Raw genomic sequence first — 21,575 nt, 5'->3', positions numbered from 1 at the left:
TCCCTTGAATTTATTCAGGTAGTGACTATTTTACAAGTTGAGAGCAATACTCATAAGTAACTATTCCTGTTGCTGGCAGCAGTAGTACTGTGTAAGGAAAAAGGCTTGTAATAGTATACTCCGGAAGAAATTGTTACTAATATAAGGTACAATAAAACATACTTTTTCATGTACAGTACGACAAGGAAAAGAAGACTCTTTACCTCTCATGCATGTATAGGCATGGGTGGGCAACTAGTGCTCTCGAAGTGTCAACACAACCTCAGTGCAGGTAGGACGGACTCTGTACTGTAGTGTCTGTATACAAGTTTGCTCGCGTCTGCAGTAAGTGGCGGCTCGTTTTAAGTGAAAAACAATATAAACCCCAGATTATTTCCCTGAGTCGAAAGAGAAAGATTTTTTATTAAGAAAGGAGGTAAAGCTTGTATTATGTTCTATTAACTTTCTTACGCATGACATTTTATGTTACAAATAAACACAGTGAAGGTTTTAGTAAAAAAGAATACTGTCTAGATCTGCTTCAGAACAGCTAAAGGTACAAATGGGATATCAACAAGGTGAGACTGATATCAGATATCGTTAGCACGTTGTGCGTGCGAGTTACAGAATTGCACGACATATGATCGACTAGCTAAGAGCATTTATGGATAAATTATAAATGTGGCAGTAGTCCATCATGTAGAACATAGACAACTTCACTTTCTTTCATTATAAACTGAAGAGTTCGCGGGAAAAACGATCAATGTCACATTTCTGTTAAGGATTAGATAATGATCTAATTGAGTCTATAAATGAAAGATGTAGTGCTGTTTCTATAGCAAATAAAGGATAGGATTACTGTATTCGTGGAGATAATTCTCCTTTTTACCATTTTTCATAAGAACAACATTACATTTCGTAGTGATCCATGAATTGGATAATGACATCAACCTTAACAAAACTGTGACATTCATCGTTTTTCCCGCAAACTCTTCAACTATCTTGAAGAGTGATAAGACCCTACTTCAAGACCTACAGCAGAAGTTTGGAGAAACAATGACAATTGACAAGGAATCGAGATTTTTTGAAGTCCTTTTGACTTACAGTCGATAGAAGATCCTGAAAGTTTATAGCTTGAATTGATAAATCTACAGAACAGCACGACACACAGATTCCAGCGGAATCAGGAATCGAACTGTTCGTAATGCTGCCTAAGTCAGAATTTCCAAATATACCTACTCTTGCTTCCATATATACTGTATGTACTTGAGTCAGAGTTTCATACAAGAAAGAAGTGTAAAAGCTCTCAATGTAGAGAAAGAGCTTAGAAGTAAGTTTATTTCATCTGTCGTGACATGTGAAAAATAAGTTACTTCCTTGAATTTGTGTTTGTTTGCGAATATAGACTATTACATTCCTGAGAACAGAGGAATACTTTTTAATGTATAAAGACTTGTAAATTCTCGCGTTCTATGTTTCAAATATGTTTTTGTCTCTTGAAAAGGTTTATTCAGGTTTGTTTCCAGTACTAAACTAATTTACAAAGCTAGGAAATATAATTTTGTTATGTGTATTTAGGTACAGTCTGTCTAAAATTACTATAATTATTGTACCAGCGTCATTCTGAAATTCAAATCATGAAGTAGATATCACGACCACCTGCATGAGCCGCCAGAGCGCACCGCGGCAGTGAACTGCTTTTGCAGCGAAACTACAAACAACTTGTAACTGCTGCGGCTGGCTCCGTCTGTATTTCTCTCTTTCAAGGTTTTTTTTAGCACTTTGTGAGCACGAGTTGCCCATCCATGTGCATAGGTATATTATAACTCTCATTGAAGTGAGGACGATAAATTGTCTCCTTTTCGTCGGTCATTTGCGTCGCCTGTTATATGTGTTGCTCCATTTTCACGGTGGGATCCAGAATAAGGTCTCTTTCTCTCTCCTTGTCGATCGCTACAATATCAGCTCGTTGGTGGCTGCCATCGGTAGAAACGCAATGAACTTCTTCGTACACCTCCCATTTACTTTTCCGTAGGCTGAATGCTCGGTGATGACGGGTGTTACGAAGGAGTTCTCCCTTTGGGCAAAACCCTAGTAGGCCTACGTGGCCTAGGATCTCGATATCTTTACAGTCAGGCTGGCGGCAAAGCGTTGTTTGCTTATTCCTCCCAGGAACAGTACGAACTGCTGATATTTTAAGCGCATTTGTCCACTCGGAACACGAGAGATTTTTCTTGTTACTCATTCACTTATTTGTTTTGGAACAGTCTCCGTAAACTTCGACTCCTTTCACCTTGTGAAGTAATCTACACCATGAATTTTACTGCATTTTCTTACGAAGCCAACGACCACATTTGGACGTCTCTTTATCACACTCAATATTTATTTTATTTTATCGGTGTTATTGTTGATATGTTATAGATACAGCGCTTGTTTGGCTTCATTCTCAGCGAGAGAGCGATTTATCTTTCTTTCATAAAAACCCGTTTTTTTTTTCTCGGTATATCGTTGAGTGTATTATCTCAAGTTGAGGTGAACTGGATAACGCATCCTTGACATTATTTTTATTATTGTTGTTATTTCCTCAACTCCTTAGATGTTGATAAAGCGTCGTAAAATAACCTACTTAAAAAAAATTCCTCAACTGTTCAATTTGAGCATATGGTGATAGAAACTCCCGTAAATAAATGTTTAGGTTCTCATTCTGCAGACTAGCTACGTAATTCGAACAGTTCCTTTTGTAGCTGTAAATGTGACACAGCAGTCGGAAATTACTAGGCTTCTGGAAGATAAGAAAGTCGGCTGAAAACTATGCTGCTTTCGCTAATATTACTGCTACTACTAATGCTGATACTGCTGCTACTAATACTGCTACTGCTGCCACTACTACTACTATTACTACTACTACTACTACTACTACTACTATTGCTGCTGCTGCTGCTGCTACTGCTACTACTACTACTAATACTGCTGCTACTACTACTGCTACTAATACTATTACTACTGCTTCTACTACTACTGCTACTAATACTATTACTACTGCTTCTACTACTACTACTACTATACTACTACTACTGCTGCTACTATTATTACTGCTGCTACTGCTACTATTACTACTGCTGCTACTGCTACTATTACTACTAATACTGCTGCTACTGCTACTATTACTACTAATATTGCTGCTGCTGCTACTACTACTACTACTACTACTACTACTACTACTACTACTACTGCTACTAATACTACTACTGCTGCTGCGACTTCTTTTAATTCGAACTCTTAAGGGGAAATTGAAAAGAAAAATGGAAATATCGAGAATTCAAATTAATAAACAAATTATTTTTAGGCAATCCATAAAAATGAATTATTATGCAAAGTGGTGCATTTGTAGTTATACAGTAATACAATATAGTTTTATTAAGCATAAATGAGGATTAAAATCCGTAACGGATAGATCAGACAGTTAAATTCATGTCGATCGATTGTCGATTGATGATATTGATTGTAACTACAAGTGATATGTAATCCTCATTTATGCTTAAAGGGAAACTATGCTGAAATTACTTTATTTATTTTTAAAGCTAGATTAACTAAATTTTTATCAATGATATACCTAGTTAATGATGACACATGTACAAAATTTCACCTCTGTATGAAAAGTGGTTTGCATTTTGCTAATAAATATTGTATCGCTTTATAAAATCTCTTGCGCCACAATTTACATGATTTTAAATCGATATTCACTTAATATGGTTCCTTATACGGGAACAAAAATTGCTACGCGGATTTGCCGCAAACTTAATTTGTAGATAGGTGTAATTGTTTAGTTATACTCGTATTATAATTTTATTTTTTATTATTTTTAAATGAAAATGTTTAGTTATTTGCTGATTCTTTTTACAGTAGGCTATAGTAAGTTTTATTCCCATGTTTATATAGAACCGTATGATTGAATATAATTTATAAACAATGTAAATTGTGGCGCAAGATAGTTTTTATAGTATAAAACGATACAATATATTATTAAGATATTAATAAAATGCAAACCACTCATCATAGGAGGATGAAATTTTGTACATTTGTCATTATTAACCAGATATAACAGTGATCAAAATTTGGCGAATCACAAATACGGAAGTTAACAGTTTCACTAGTGGACTCTAAAAAGTATGGACTTTGAAAATTTCAGTATAGTGTCCCCTTAATAAATCTATATTGAATTACTGTATACCTACTTATGCACCCCCTATACTCGTTTACAGTAATGGGTAAACAATCTGTAGTGTACTTTAACTAAACTGCTGAAATATTTTACCCACCAATTGGTAAGTCAGCACTGTGTACGTTTCACATGAAAGCCTTTTGTAAATAGAGTTTGTAAAGTTTGTTTCGTTTTTTATAACATACTGCTGCTATATGAGGTAGCTTCATAAATACTCCGGTAGACCTGGTCGGCACTGTCACGCATTTTTTCCATTCATTTGCTTGTATTTTTCAGTCACATTGAAAGGTACCAGGGTACAGTGGCATTCTTTCTTCTCGTGACTCACACCTTTAGAATTCTGCACATACCGATGGTTAGTCGCTGATGGACTTCCTTGGATATTTCATACCAGTAATATATTCATTCACATGCATTGTCATGCCTCGGTAATTATTCATTTAATATCAATGTCGGACATTCTGATGTCACATTGTGTATTGTTGTATCATATTCTTGGCTCATTCTCTGTTTTAAGGCCTGGGAAAGATATTTTTTTCCGTAAGTAATGCAGTTTACATCTTCGAAATGTACATATAATAATAATAATAATAATAATAATAATAATAATAATAATAATAATAATAATAATAATAATGATGATGATGATGATGATGATGATGATGATGATGATAATAATAATAATAATAATAATAATAATAATAATAAATTCTTAGTTTCCTTAAGTCTTTCACAGTAAACTCAGCATTCTCCAATCTTTCCTATTTTCCTCTTAGTCTCCGCATATGATCCATGTATCTTAATGTTGTTTATCATCTGATATCTTCTTCTTCCCCGAACTTTTCTTCCGTTCATCAGTGCATACTTCAGTAGGCAGTTTCTTCTTCTTATCCAGTGATTTAATTAGTGGGGTTTAAAAAGGGCGCGTCAGCTACTATTTGCGCCCTTACCTAAAATTCTTTATAAATCAAAAACACAAACAATACGATAACCAGAATGCTAAAAATAACTATAAAACATTGTCACGGTAAAAACGAGGTAAAAAATGCAGTATCAACAAGGTGATTCATAACAGTGAGCAGTTTCGGACCCTAGGCAGTATTTAAAGCGATCCAATAAAATAATAAAACCAAGGCCACCAGAGACAAAGTACATAGCATATTTCAAACAAAATTTTATAAAATATTTGGATGTAAGGTGTCCGAACTGGGGCATGTATTTAGGCAGGAGGTCGACATTTTGATCAAGTCCTGTAAAGAAATGTACACAGACTGAAACATTAATCAACTAATATCTACGTTTTGTAGTACACAATGAGCCTTCTTGTACTCCCTATAGCCCGGCAACCAGGCATTTCCGGACCCATGTTCATATAACCTTTTTTTCTTCTCTACATAATGAGGAATCCATACCTGAAGTTTGGCCCACTATTTTCGTTACACCTGTAACGCCGCTGTAGTTTTGTGGTTAGGGCAAGCGCTTCCCAATCAAATGATCCGAGGTTCGATTCCCTGTGTGGACAATGGACGAAATTTATTTTCCGTCCACGGGACTGAGAGTTTGTCCGTTGTCTTGTGATTGCCCTGTGAAGTCTCAGCGGTGGACCTGTGCCATGCTGACCCCATGACTAGGAAGGCTCGTATTTGTGAGATGTCTAATGTGCGATCCAAAAGTCAGTTCCTTACTAAGATTGGAAAATCTACTTTTTTTTTTAAAGATCTAGTTTCGATATCCTGATCTACATTATAAATTTTATTTGATTCTATTGTTGATATTGTTATTATTATTATTATTATTGTAAATTGTTTTATTTAACGACGCTGCAACTGCCGAGGTTATATCAGCGTCGCCGGTGTGCCGGAATTTTGTCCCGCAGGAGTTATTTTACATGCTAGAAAATCTACTGACATGAGCCTGTCGCATTTAAGCACACTTAAATGACATCGACCTCTGCAGGAGTCGAACCCGTAACCTCGGGCACAGTAGACCAGCACTGTACCGACTGTGCCATCCAGGCCGAGTATTATTATTATTATTATTATTATTATTATTATTAGCTTCCGAGTTAAAATCTCCATTTCAAAAAGTCCACGTAAATAACAGTTCACAACATAAATGTATACAACTAAAATGTCCATGAATAAAAGTCCACAACAGAAATGTCCATCTAAAATGCCCATAATCTGAAATATTCAGGATATTAAATGGTAATGTACATGAAGAACTGTTGGAATTCACTGGATTTGTGGAGCATATCCATGTAAGTGGGAGAAGAGCACGGGATAGACGGAGGGCTGTACCTCCCAGATTTCCACTACCAGTATGGATCCATTATCAAAGTACACTGCAAGGATTCCAGAGAACCAATAATTCCGTGGAAGTATTCCATTCCAAATTTCAGCATATTGTTTCAGCCCACCATGTTAGCATTTGGCGATTTTTGGATAATATAACAGCATGACAATGAAAATTTAATCATTCAAGTGATGGCTGGCCATCAAAACAACAGGGTGACAGTTAATAGGAGTTATGCAACAAATCAGAGGCTTATTGAAGAAATAGAAGAGAGGCTATGTTCAATACAAAGAAAACAAATAATATTCAACAATATTTTATCATCTGAAAATGTACATGGAATTTGTTGAAGTACCACAAAAATGACAAATTTTAATAGAATGTAATTTTGTATATTTGCTGGATATTTATGTGTTTATGTATTTTGGACTTATAATTGCTGGATATTCAATCCTGATGAACATTTTCGTTGTGGACATTTATTTCATATGGAGGTGATGGCAACGTGGACATTTAAGTTCATGGACATTTAAGTTGTGGACATTTACTGCATTTCATATGGACGTCATGACAAAGTGGACATTATAGTTTATGGACATTTGTGCTGTGGACATTTTGCAATTGACATTTTAACTGCCAACCTATAATATATTAACCCGATATTTTTCCAGACTGTGAAGTTTACACTTACAAATCGGTCGGTCGATGGAATAGTGACCTAAATACGGGACTCACACCTCAAGCAGGGCCTTGTTGGCCGCGTGGTGACAAAGGTCAATGCTCCAAATGACGTCTCGAAGGGCGAAGTGATGTTTAGTTGCGACGTAACCATCATCCTCCCTCTCGTCGTACTTCCGCAAATGTCCATCACTGCTAAAACAATACCTGATTTGAATAATTGGCAGTTAACCCATTAAAACGACACCAGCCAGCGCATTGTGCCATTCACACTGCTCGGCCTTAGGAAAGAACTACTACTACAATGAACTTTTTTTAACTGCACCCAGTGAAGCATGAATTAGGATAATTTTCGATGTAGGTATTTTACATGTCTTTTTTTAACAGTATTATTATTAATCTACATACAGTGTCTTTCCTAAGTCAGTAGCTGTCATTCAGGACCGCATTCTGTCCCAGTGCGTACGGAGATAAGATTATTCATAGGCTATATTGGCGTGACGTCATATTTGGCGTGTAGCACAGGTACTATCAGGGAACACTTGCATCTTGTTTGTGCTGCAGTTGACGTTCCATTCATGATTCAAAACTAGACCTCTGAGACTACTGAAAATGCATTCTGGTGATAAAGATTGATACGATGAGTTCACACCTGTGGAGTAACGGTTAGCGCGTCTGGCCGCGAAACCAGGTGGCCCGGGTTCGATTCCCGGTTGGGACAAGTTACCTGGTTGAGGTTTCTTCCGGGGTTTTCCCTCAACCCAATATGAGCAAATGCTGGGTAACTTTCGGTGTTGGACCCCGGATTCATTTCACTGGTATTATCACCTTCATCTCATTCAGACGCTAAATAACCTAAGATGTTGACAAAGCGTCGTAAAATAACCTACTAAAATAAAAATAAAATTGATACGATGACCTTTCCTACAGTTTAAATTATTTGTTCACTCATTTATTTAATTTATTTTTACTGGTAGCCTTCTGGCAGATTTAAGGCCATAAGGCCTTCTCTTCCACTCAAGTTTAAAAATGCATATAAAATATAAATAACACCAATACAGAAAACAATGTAATAATAATAATAATAATAATAATAATAATAATAATAAACAGTACGAGAAAAATGTAGTTGTGTTCAGTTCATATAATTATAAGAGTTTAACAATAGAATTTAATGTTAAATAAGAATTTGGATCGAAGGAGTGATTCACATGACGAAGGGAAATTGATATATTAAAAAATAAATATCCTACAAAAGTAATACAAAAAAGATCATATTCTGGAGACGAAAAGCAGTCTTTCTGATATTTGAAAGTAATCAATGTCTGACAGCCCTTTACACTATGTACACTAAAATACGCTATTTTCACTATTGGAAATATTAGTGTAATTGTTCAAGTGGTGTATGTTTTGATCTGCCTCACTTTACGAAACAAGAGTCGCGAGAGCCATTAGTCAAGCATTTCTAGATGCACACGTACCTTCCACTTAAAATGGGGTTGCCAGATTTTGAGATGGGAATTAAGGAATACCTTTCATTCACATTCGGTTTCTTAGGAAAAAAAAATACACTGAATGTATAAGAAGAGCATGCATTCATTCATTCATTCATTCATTCATTCATTCAGTTTTATAAGTGGTTCCTTCTTGGTATCACTTGTGAGGTTCAGAACTTTTCTTTCTTTCACCATTCCTTCCAGTGCATTCTTCAGTAGGCAGTTTCTTCTCAGTCAGTTACGCAGCCTATGCATTACATATTGCTTAATACAATAATCTTATGATGATGATGATGATTATTATTATTATTATTATTATTATTTATGCATTATATATTGTAACAGCGAATAAATTCCTCTTCCCATTCTGTACAAAACCTTCTGTTCCCGGTCGTAGAGACAGAGGGTTTGTAGAGTGACATGGTACCGACACTGCTTACCATCAGTGAGTGAGACAGAGAGCAATGTACAGGAAACTCCCCTTACCAATATGAATGTCCTTGATCACATATTGTAATCACGATACCCAGTTTGGTCATCGCTGGACTACAGTCTCGACAACATGTTGCGGTAGTGAGCGATTGCAAGCGACTGTTGACCAGTTCTTCCGTTCGCAGTTGCCTTGTGGCCGATTGTAATATTAGATTTCTACTAATATTTTGGTTCCCCTGGCATTCTCAATTCGCCGTTTTCTCACGTCGTATCATCGTTTCATTATCTCTCAATGGAATTTTTACTTAAATGTGGATTTAAATTAAGAAACTAATAGAATTACTTGAAGCGAACTGCTAATAGAGTTCAATACTTACCGATCCAGGAGCCCAGATCGTCGTCGGTGGGTATGGAGCTACTGTTGGATTGTAGCTGAGGCAGCAACACCGCGGAAAATCCAATTGGCATGCCAGCCCCCGCCGCGAGAAGGAACGCAGCTCCTGACACCAGCATCTGCAAGCAAGTTCATTTTCTTTACTGATTTATTAATTTGTCAAAGAACGTCACTTTGAATGTGACATGGGGATTTCCCTGAAATGTCAAATGAGCTCCACTTACATAGTACGAAAAAACATCTTCAATATATTATTTAAATACAGGATGATTCACGAGGATTTACCATTCCTTACGGAGCTTATTTCCGAAGACATTCTGAGAAAAAAAAAATGTCATATAAACATTTGTCCTAATCTCAAGATTTTCAGAATTACACTAATTTGATGTTGTTTGTAAAATATCATTAATCTTAAGTTTTAAGGGTAAAAGAATATTACAGATAAGGGATGAACTGTTCAGGAGTATCATTTCTTTAATTAGCTAGTATTCTGAAGCTAAAAATGTGTTGTGAATTTCATAGTTGCTACATACATATATATATATTTTTTCGATTTTTTAACTCAAAATTATATTTTCTTACGCATTTATCACAACAATTGTTACAAATCACGCCACGCTTGTAAATTCTTTAAAACTGTACATTAGGATGCATAATTAAACTGTAAAGATTCAAGTTACTAAAGTCGTATGATTTGTAACAACTTTTTGTGATAAGTACTTAAGAATGATGTCATTTTTAGTTAAGAATTGAAAAATAAAATCTGTACAAACCAATTAACAACACATTTTTATCTTCAGAACACTAGCCAATTAAAAGAATGACACTTCTGAATAGTTCATTCTCTATTTGTAATATTTTGTTACCCTTAAAACTAAAGAGGAAAGGTATTTTACTAATAACTTCAAATGAATGTAACTTTGAAAATATTGAGATTAGGACACATGTTTATATGACATTTTTTGCTCAGAATGTCTTAGGAAATAAGCTCCGTAAAGGACGGTAAATCCTCATGAATCACTCTGTTTAATTCATCTTCAAATATTCGCCTAACCGTAAATGGTTTTAGAATCTACGAGTACTATAGAAAATATAATGGAAATGTATTGTGGTGCTGTAAAAGAAACAGTATATTTCAAGGATTTCACTGAAATAACACATTTATAGCATCCTTGATACCAAAGTAGTTTTCGACATATTGTCTGATTGATAGTCCTGGTGTAACAGTCGTAACAGAGTCAAGGCCTACCAGCTGACTTCTAACCTCACACACGCATATCCGCAGCAGACGTGGACGATAATACGGAGGTAAAGTATGGTCAGTGCTTTCATCTCCCCAATCGTTGAAACTGGTTTGTTGACGAGATTACGCACCTCATTGTAGCTCACTATTTTCCGATCAAAATGCCGGACGGACATCGGTCCATATGTCCCTTTTTATTTCGTTATTGAACGACACTGTATCAACTACTAGGCTATAGCATTTTTTCTCGGAAAGGGGCCCACAGGCAAGAACCGCAGCCTTAGACTTATTGTGCAACCTGCTTATGTTAGAATGATTGTTGAAGTCCATTTAGGATCGCTCTTCAAGCACATGATTCACTGCATGGTGCCATCGTATCGATTCAGCCACAGCATCCAGTCCTGACTGGAGACCTGATCCTCTGCTAAGCTCTTGTGACTCCTCTTAATATTTATGTGAGTTCGCAGGAGAAGGGTCACTTGTCTCATTTAGTTTATACCGTCCGATTTAAGGGATTTAAGTAAATTTTGAGTCCACACCTGTGGAGTAACGGTTAGCGGGTCTGGCCGCGAAACCAGGTGGCCCGGGCAAGTTACCTGATTGAGGGTTTTTTTTTTCCAGGGTTTTCCCTTAACCCAGTATGAGCAAATGCTAGGCAACTATCGGTGCTGGACCCCGGACTCATTTCATCGGCATTATCACCATCTCATTCAGGCGCTAAATAACCTAAGATGTTGATAAAGCGTCGTAAAATAACATACTAAAAAATTTGAAGAGAAAAAGTCCTATCCAATAATAAAGATAATGGAACAAGGCTGACATTGTGTAATAACTACCGTGTGGAAAACCACGAGGCACATTAAATTGAGAATGGAGCGAGACGGACCGTGTTGAAAACCACGAGGCGCGAAGTTTACCTTACATTTCTATTTCCATGGTTCCCCGAGTGAAGTCAGAGTTTACAGAAAAAAGTTTCATGTTAAAACGCTACAATTCTTTTCTTCTTGTAGGTCGAGTAAAGATATTTGACATCAATAAATCGAGAAGAAAAACAAACAAACGAGAATATCGGAGAAAATCTTACAAAGCGTGACGCCAATACTAGTACAATTTATTCTTCACTTTACGTCCCTCCAGTCACAAAGACTAGGTAAAACGAGAACATAGTAATAGTAAATTGAATTTCAAGAAGAAATTGAAGTTATTGGAGAAAATCTATCCCTCAAAAGTTTTGTTTACAATAAATCTCAGAGAGTCTGCACAAGAACGAATCCTGATTACATTTTGGGATAATTAATTTGTAATTGAAGTGTTCAGAACCATAGTGGGCCAAGCGTCATTTACTAAAACCGTAGAGAACAAGGGTTAAATTGAAGTTATTACCATAATTCAATGGAAACATATAGCAAGTAAAATAAAGTATACACATTAAAACTAAATGAGATGTTAATCTTCATTAAACTATGGTATTCACTTTGCTTTCTCAGTTTTTAATAAATGGCGCTTGGCCTACTATGGCTCTGAACGCTTCAATTTAACTGATTAATCCGGATTATGGTGAAATCGGGTATATGTCCCAGTACCTGAGGAATGATTCCTCGAAGCTTCTTGGTGTGTTGTTGCAGGTCTTCAGTCGAGACGATGCCATTTCTGTTTATAGAGTTTTGGGATGAGATCACTTTCAACTTAGCAGCCGACACATCCCCGTTGAGGATAGGGGCAGCTTCTTCTATCCTGAAAGGAAAATAAGACAATTCAATGAGACTTTCATTCGTTTGTGTCTTTTTGTGTGCGTCTGAGAGTCCATTCATTGTGTGTTATGATTAAAACAGATTTTGATCAATGTTTATAGATATACCGTGTGTTCATTTCAAAACTTCCCACCATGAATAATTATAGCTGTGCAGGGGACAAATTCTTTTCGGTTTCAGCAGAAGAACGTTCTTCTCTAAATAAAAACGATTCTGCTGAAAACAGTTGTGCTAGATACGCGTACGCCAGGGATGAGACGATATTAGCTCCCAATCATGGTAGAAGAGCTCGACCTTGGTCACGAGCGCATAGCACATTCACTGTAACGTAGACAACAGGGATGTACATGCACATGCAGCGAATAAAGGCAGCAATTATTACAATAACTTGCGTTACTAAATTTCTGGCTATGTAATAGGGCTAATTACTCAGTTATTTAATATACATGTACATATATAAACAAATCGCAAAGGGAAGGGTTTTTAGGAACAAAAAGAGAAATAGGAAAAGTTAATTGTATGTAAACCATTTTATTGTTAAAAGCAATTATTTATTATGTAAATACTTCACTTCATTGGTTAGGAGAAACTAATAGGGTCTACCTGCTCGACGTGTGTGATCTCTAAGTACTTTTGAGTATTTTTTGAAAAAATAATAATGGCAATATTGATTGAAATAGAGTATATTGATTGTATGATTGTGAAAATGTAGTCCTTACTCTCCAGTCGTGATTATGTAATGAGTTTTCTTAGAGTGATTTGTGAGATGCACGTAACACGAAAAAAAAAAAAACAAATTGATTAAATTAAGATATTGAAAGCCATCGTAATTTTTGGGGTCAATCATTTAAGGGGATATGTATGACTTTTAAAACTTCCACAATTTCGGCCAAAATTTGTGAAATTTAAACTATATAAACAGATCTATAATAATATCATCTGTACAAAATTTGGTGCAATTAGGTATAATAGTTTTGAAATTATATTTTTAAGTATATTTTATATTGATGTTACTAAAAAAGCTCCTTGCATCAAAGTTTTCAAAATATTTAGTTCATATTTGCTAAAAATCTTGAAAATAGTTATTGGAATAAAAGTGAATAGCATTTTGAGTTTAGTAATAGTATAAGTTGAAGTGCAATCAAAGATAAAATATTATTTCTAAATTAAAGAAACACGTAGTCTAATAAAAGTAAATATCCAGAAACAAGCAACAAATAAAACATCAACAATACATTTAAAATAAAGGAATAAAAGGAATCTAGATACTATCTGCTGACCCAAATGTAAATTAATTTACCTTCGATGTCAATTCCGAAATGAATTTATTTCTCTCTTCTCCTGAATAATGTCTATTTTTTTCATGTTGCGTCTCATAATGCCGTTTTATGTTGCTTTTTTTGCAAATGATATATATATATTTTTTTTTTTTGCACAACAAACACTGGACTTCATCACCATGTTCGAAGCATAAATACCACTCTACCTTGAAAGCTTTAAGCGCTTCCGTTCCGTCATGATGCGCTGTGTTCTAAGATCCGTACATTCTTTAGCAATGTTTACAGGTAAAAGAGCTCCGCGCGCGCGCAGCGGGCATAAAATAGCTCTCGCCCGCAAATATTAGTCACCATCGCAAGACTGGTGTACGCTCTAAGTGCACGCACTATCCACAGAGCTGTAACGGAAAACTGGTAGTCTATATAACTGTCTATAATTTATTCGCTTCTGACTATTGATCCACTTTTTAATGCTGTGTATTATATTAGTCGGATAGGAAATGGAATATGCATCTGCAGTTTAGAAAACCATTACAACTGACTCTCAGGAAAAATATAATGCAAATGTATATTTTTATGTTTCCCTCAGTTCTTTAATAATGACTCTAATAACAGTTATGAGAAAAATTATCTCTTTAAGTATCGCACTTTATATTCCTGACGTCAGTGTGTTGATTCTCTCTTTCTGTTGAAGGTCTTTGAAGGTAATATAATTTGTGAATCGTTTGTGAGTGTTAATGGGTTTCTGTGAAAGAAATGGTGGTTTGGTGGTTGTACTCTTTCCCACGAAATACTTTCCAAATTAATCTTTTTTTCACGGAATATGGATGTATTAAAATCGCTAACTTACATAATAACAATTATAATCTCTTTACCAACATCTTAAACATGAAAACAGCTTAATTTTTAAAGTGGTTATTGATTTATTTATTATAAGACTAAGTGATTTTTGTATTGTTCTGTGTAATATGTATTTTATTACTGCTGACATTATGCTGATGGAACCTTCACAGTTCAATAAATAAATAATTAAGTAAATGAATGAATGATTAAATTAATAAGTGAATAGGTAAATGAATAAATAAGTGAATGAGTGAGTGAATAAATAAGTGAATGAGTGAATAAATAAATGAGTGAATGAGTGAACGAAGAAATGAGTGAATGAATAAATAGATGAATGGATAAATAAGTGCATTAGTGAATGAATGAAAACGTATGATGTATTTCGTCATTTTACAATGAGTTCATAAATTTAACTGTTATTGTAGGCTTGGCCTTTGCGATCATATTTCTGTCTTCACTTACCCTGTCCAAGAAATCACTTCTCCTGACTATAGGGCTACTCCGTCTAGAGAAAGAATAAAATTACGTAAACTGTAGAAAACTAATTACTAACAGGAATGTATCATTCCGCCGCTGTTAAATAATAATAATAATAATAATAATAATAATAATAATAATAATAATAATAAATTTAACTATAGGAATACATTAGACCTATTCAAGTGGCAACAAACAAAAGAAAAATTATTTATATTCATTATACAGATAGAGATACATACATACATACATACATACATACGACGATACATGTTTACAGGGTAATTCACGAGGATTTATCGCCACTTACGGAGCTTATTTCCGAAGACATTCTGAGCAAAAAATGTCATATAAACATCTGTCCTAATATCAATGTTTTCAGAGTTAGGCCTACACTAATTTGAAGTTGATAGTTAAATACCTTTTTTCTTTAGTTTCAGGATAAAAAAATATTACAAATAGAGAATGAACTATTCAGAAGTATCACTTCTTTAATTGGCTAGTGTTCTGAACCTAAAAATGTGTTGTTAATTGATTTTTACAGATTTTGTTTTTTCAATTTTAACTAAAAATGACATCATTCTTACGCACTTATAAAAATTGTTACAAATCATACGAATTAGGGAACTTGATTCTTTACAGTTTAATTATGCATCCTAATGTACAGTCTTGAAGAATTTACAAGAGCGGAGTGATTTGTAACAATTGTTGTGATGAATGCCTAAGAAAATGTAATTTCGTAGTTAAAAATCGGAAAAAAAATTCTCTACGAAGCAGCTATGGAATTCATAACACATTTTTAGCTTCAGAATACTAGCGAATTAAAGAAATTATAGTCCTGAATAGTTCATTCTTTATCTGTAATATTCTTTTACCCTTAAAACTAAACAATAATTTTATTTTACAAACAATTTCAAATTATTGTAGCTCTGAAAATATTGAGATTAGGACACATGTTTATATGACATTTTTTGCTCTGAATGTCTTCGGAAATAAACTCCGTAAGTGGCGGTAAATCCTCGCGAATCACTCTGCATAGAACGGTTTTGAAAACATACAATAGAAACCAAATGGAAACATTTCGCTAGGCCTAACGTATTTACTCGCGTAATTCATGCACCTTTTTTTTTACTATACTTTTGTGTTCTTAAATTGCGATGCGTGATTTATGCGAGGAAAGTTTCAGAATATTGGTACTACATTTCACAAGAAAATGTTAAGAACCTACACTGGATTGCACCCTATGTTATTTAACTGATATTGTAACACACACTTTTACCGATATTTCTTGTCTCACTGCTGGCGCAATATCATTACAACTGAACACGAACAAAACATGGTCATCTATAATTCTCAAAATTCCTTACAATGTTATTTATCTATTCTTCTTTCATACAAGGAAGAAACTCAGCTCCTAATGGAGCAACTGACATATATGATTTGACAAGAACAGAATGTGGCGTAATTACGCCATGTTTTTCATATCATTTCATTCAAATGAAAATTTTTAGAAAATTTCGTGTACGCTTTCAATCAGGAAACGAGTGTTATTTGTGGGAGAATTTCAAAACACGATCCAAATAAACGTCCTTAGAATCAAGCCTAGTTTCCCTATTATAACGTGTTCCCTAAATCTAGGGAAATTTCCCTAGGGTTGGTAACACTGTGAGTGACCTGCAATTGTTTTCAAATGTTTGAAACATGCCCAGTGAGAAGAAAGATAAGCTAGCACATAAAGACGGCGCTTGGGCAGTGTAAACGAGTTACCGGTACGAGTTCCGTAACCTTGATGTTACTGAAGTGATGTAAGGAGGCAACGGTCTTCACTGTCACATGGCTTACCTTGAGGATTGTGGGAAATTATTAAAATGTGTTCAGGGTCATAGGACAAATCACGTGACGTTAAAATGAAATTTCGTTACGTATGAAAGCGATCGAAAGCGCGTACAATTCAAACTCGTTAAAAAAATATTACTACTCAGAAAATCTAATTACGTAAAATTCAGAATTTATTTCTATGTAATTGAGGACTACACGGCAAGAAGGATGAATAAGCATTCGAGCGCATGATGTTCGTTATGCTTTTCTTGTGCGGAGGAAGGAGCGGCAAACAAGGAGTTGTCCCCCCCCCCTTCTCTACTAGAAACCCGCAGCAATGAGTTCGCAATGCATTAGTACTTTGTTATGATGCAGTCATAGGATCTATGTTATTTAATACATACATTTTACGATATTAATTAACTTAATAAATAGGCTACTAGAGTAATATAATATGTAAGAAAAGATAATGAATGATCGGGTTAAAGAAGAAAACCAAATAAATTGCTATTTAAATCAAGCCTTTAATGAGCATAAATTCTTAAACGAAAAATATTAACATGCTCCAGGTGCTTTGATACAATTAATGCATAATGTAATAAAGAGGCACTAGGTTGTCATAAAAAATAAATTCTCACATACAGTAAAAACAAAAGTTCATTGGCTGTTGAAATTATAGACTTAACTTCCTCTTATGAGGGACCTTCTGAAATATTCCTTTGCAGCAGCTAAATTATATTATAGGAAGTATTCTTATAAAATCTGACATGGAAGAAATACCAGTGTGTTTGAAAGCATTCATTTCCTTGCGTGGGATCTCTTATAACCTACTTCAGGTACTACAGAACTCTTTCAAGTCTACAGGTATGCTACCTAAAGATCAAGGAGGAAAACAACATAACAATCACAAGAAAAACCTGATGATGCCTTCGAAAGTGTGCTCAACCACATTAAATCATTCAAGGGAAGGAAAAGCCATTATGGTGAATCAAAATATGATCGAATATATCTTCCCAACAATCTCAACATTAAAAAATGTATGAAAATGTGTCTTATGAATGCTAAAGAAACATTTTCCACACCAAATTTAACATATCATTTGGATATTTGCAATACTTGTACATGTGACAAGTTTCAGGCTGATCTCAAAGTTTATGAAAATAAACTCTTTGATAATATTGTGTCTTTTCTTCCGATACCTGATCGTGTACTATACACTCGTATACTCCTAGAATGACACCACAGTCTAGTATATACAGTCACGAAGCTTCTGTTGTGAGGGTGCTAGGAACAATAGACTGTGCCGGTACTATTTCGCATTGTCTGTAATGAAGCGATATTAGCGATCCTAGTGGCTAGCAACTAACTATGGATGCATATTTACTACGTATTGAGCTTCGTGACTATATACTAGACTGCGATGACACTGTATTCGCTTTGTTTCTGTGTTTACGGCTTGTTCCGGTCGCCTTCTAAGCTTCATACAACAATGGCATATGACGCTGAATGTTCCGGCAACTCTATTCATCCTTTTTACCGTGTACAGTTAAATTAGATGTAAGTTTGCCAGGATCTGTGCATAATTGAATCGGTTATTTTTAAAACCCCGTGAGTCACTCATTTTGTCATTTTCGTTTTATATGAAAAAATGAAAGTCGCAACCTAGACGCATCATTTTATGTTGAATCACCGCATTTCTGATGTATAGAACGCTTGTGAGGACAAAGCATATAGTTGCTTTGGTTTTGAAACTACTTAAGTCACGAACTTGCGGGGTTTCTCAGTGTAACCATGTTTCACCGCTATAGTGTGTTTTCCCTGTAGGCAGCTGTTGATAACAAGCAAGTCACTCATACAGTAAAGCAAGTTGTATTTAATTTCTTGTAGTATTCGTTCTGATTGTTTATACTATGCCAACATGTTTCCAGCGGGCGACAGTGAGATAAATAAACCCGTTAAAAGGAAAAAGGGAATAAAAATAATCATTTGTACAAGGTGGGCCAGTCGAACGGAAAGATTTCAAGGCGCAGAAAAAGAATGAAAAGTTACAGTTATATCAATTTAATGAGTAGAAATGACAAGTACATGAATAACGATTAGGTATGCAACAAGAAAAAAAATATTTCTTAAAAATTACGTCAGCCAAGTGACCTCCATTCAAACGCACACATTCTTAGCATATTGACAGGTATCGCAGCGACCTCTTCTCGAATACGTTGTCTTAGGGCTGGAATGGTTCTGGGTGGATTGCACCCAAACAATTTCGTTTTGAGGTGTTCCCATAGGAATAAATCACATAGCGTTAAATCAGGTGACCTAGGGGGCCAAGCGATATCCCCTTTCCGAGAAATGACGCTGCCCGGGAACAAAGTATTCACAGCATCCATCGAAATTCTTGCGGTGTGGCTTGTTGCTCCGTCCTGTTGAAACAGTGTGTTTTCATTCACTGGAAAATGGGCGAGTTATGGTGTAAAAGAGTTCTGTATCAGTCTGTAACAGTCACTGCATTTTCGACCTCATTCTCAAAAAGAATGGGTTGATTATTCCAGTTGATGAAACCGCGCACTATACCGTTGCCTTTTGGGCATGGAGAGGTTTCTCATGACCATTGAAATCAATTAACGATGCAATAACGATGAGCACCATTTAACAAAACATGGTAGAGACAAACAACTTGGTTACTAGGAAACGCGGAGATAGTGACGTCACCGCATAAGCAGTCATAAATCTATACTAATAATAAATCTGTAGCCGAAATTTTTCTGGTAATTTTCGATTTTCCAAAAATAATTGGTCCTAACATATATAATTAACCACCCTGAAACCGAAAATCGCTTTTTTTAAATTTTTGTTTATATGTCTGTCTGTCTGTCTGTCTGTCTGTCTGTATGTTTGTTACCTTTTCACGCGATAATGGCTGAACGGATTTCGATGAAAATTGGAATATAAATTAAGTTCGTTGTAACTTAGATTATAGGCTATATGGCATTCAAAATACATTATTTAAAGGGGGGTTATAAGGGGGCCTGAATTAAATAAATCGAAATATCTCGCTTATTATTGATTTTTATGAAAAATGTTACATGACAAAAATTTCTTTAAAAATCATTTCCGATAAGTTTTATTCTTTGAAAAATTTTGATAGGACTGATATTTAATGAGATAAATGAGTTTTAAAATTAAAATAACTGCCATCTAAGGCCGTGTAATGAACCAAACAAATGACTTCGTCTATAAGGGGCCTTGGTCAACAACAATCGAAAGCTATGAATCATAGCCTACAGAAAATGTTTCTGTGTTTGTATGAAGTAATATCGGAAGATAAATTAACCGATTTGTATAATTAATGATTATTTCACCACTGGAGTGTAGTTTCTCTGTATGGACATAATGCTATAATGTTATTACAGTAACTTCTGAGTGAATTGAGGACAGGTAAGATTAAAATAGCTTCTTATGCACAGAAAACTTGATAGGCTATTCTGTGTATTCGTTTCCTGTATTTCTTAAAATAATGTTTATCTCAGAGAATTAACGAACCACGAGAGTGTATTCATTTAGTATGCAGTAATAATACGTTAGCTTAGCATTTCATTATTTTATAATCCAAATTTTAACTATGCTCAATTGAATCGAGCTAAAATACATAAAATACATATGCATTAAATGCAATGCAAAAAATTTGGGTAATGAGCCAAGCAGATTATGTTGCCCTGTTGTAAAATAAAATTTGTTCCTCCTGAGATTCAAGAGCCCCCATAACAAATTGAAAACTTACTTATCGGGGTACATCCGTTATCAACACACTTTTTATATAATATAATATAATATAATATAATATAATATAATATAATATAGTATAATATAATATAATATAATATAATATAATATAATATAGTATAATATAATATAATATAATATAATATAATATAATATAATATAATATAATATAATATAAGTTATTTAAGTTATTCGAAGGGTTCAGAACCATAGTGGGCCAAGCGCCATTTACTGAATACGTAGAAAACAAGAGTTAAAATTAAGTTATTACCATAATTCAATGGAAACATATAACAAGTAAAATAAAGTATACGCATTAAATGTAAATGATGTCAATGTTCATTGAACTATGGATGCATAATAATAATAAAAATTAAGAAACGTGTTAAAGGAATTGTCATTGCACCAAATGAGTGCTCTCTGGACCAAAATGATTCCATTTTAATTATTTAAATATAATTTATATTAAGTAACATATTAAACGATTTATCCTTCTATCAAACACGAATATTCCCTGGATCCAATGTCCTATTTTAATTATGTAATTACTTTATATTTATTTCTAACGGGCGCAGCGGAGCGCACGGGTACGGCTAGTTATAAAATAAATAGGTAGAGAAGAGTCGGTTATATTCATTCTCACCCTCTCCATATGAACAGTATACTCCCATCAAATCTTTACGTTTGACTGGCCCACCTTGTATAAATGTGAAAAGGTTAAGACAGTCGTGATGCCAGAAAAAAAAAGAGCATACTTGCACAGTCTTCCAATAAGTGTAAAGAAAATGAAGGATTTGAGAAAATTTCAGGGAGCTGAATTGAAGATCTCCATTCCTGAAACATTTTCAGTGTAGTTTCATGACTTTTTTTTTCTCGAGTGCCTCAGCACA

At 34.8% G+C, this 21,575-nt stretch overlaps 1 protein-coding gene across 1 annotated transcript in view; it reads right to left on the bottom strand.

The window, feature by feature from the left end:
• LOC138696370 (facilitated trehalose transporter Tret1-2 homolog) overlaps positions 1 to 21,575 on the bottom strand; it is a 165,564-nt gene that overhangs the window by 35,875 nt on the left and 108,114 nt on the right. Inside the window, exons 2-3 of the mRNA XM_069821245.1 lie at positions 12,323 to 12,473; positions 9,480 to 9,615 (exon numbers count right to left, since the gene is read on the bottom strand). Coding sequence (XP_069677346.1) covers positions 9,480 to 9,615; positions 12,323 to 12,473 — 287 coding nt within the window. The remainder of the gene's footprint in view (positions 1 to 9,479; positions 9,616 to 12,322; positions 12,474 to 21,575) is intronic.

The sequence above is a fragment of the Periplaneta americana genome, chromosome 1 (assembly GCF_040183065.1).
Source record: "Periplaneta americana isolate PAMFEO1 chromosome 1, P.americana_PAMFEO1_priV1, whole genome shotgun sequence".
NCBI lineage: Eukaryota > Metazoa > Arthropoda > Insecta > Blattodea > Blattidae > Periplaneta > Periplaneta americana.
The sequence above is the reverse complement of the archived record's forward strand: the minus strand, read 5'-3'. Positions and strand labels throughout refer to the sequence as shown.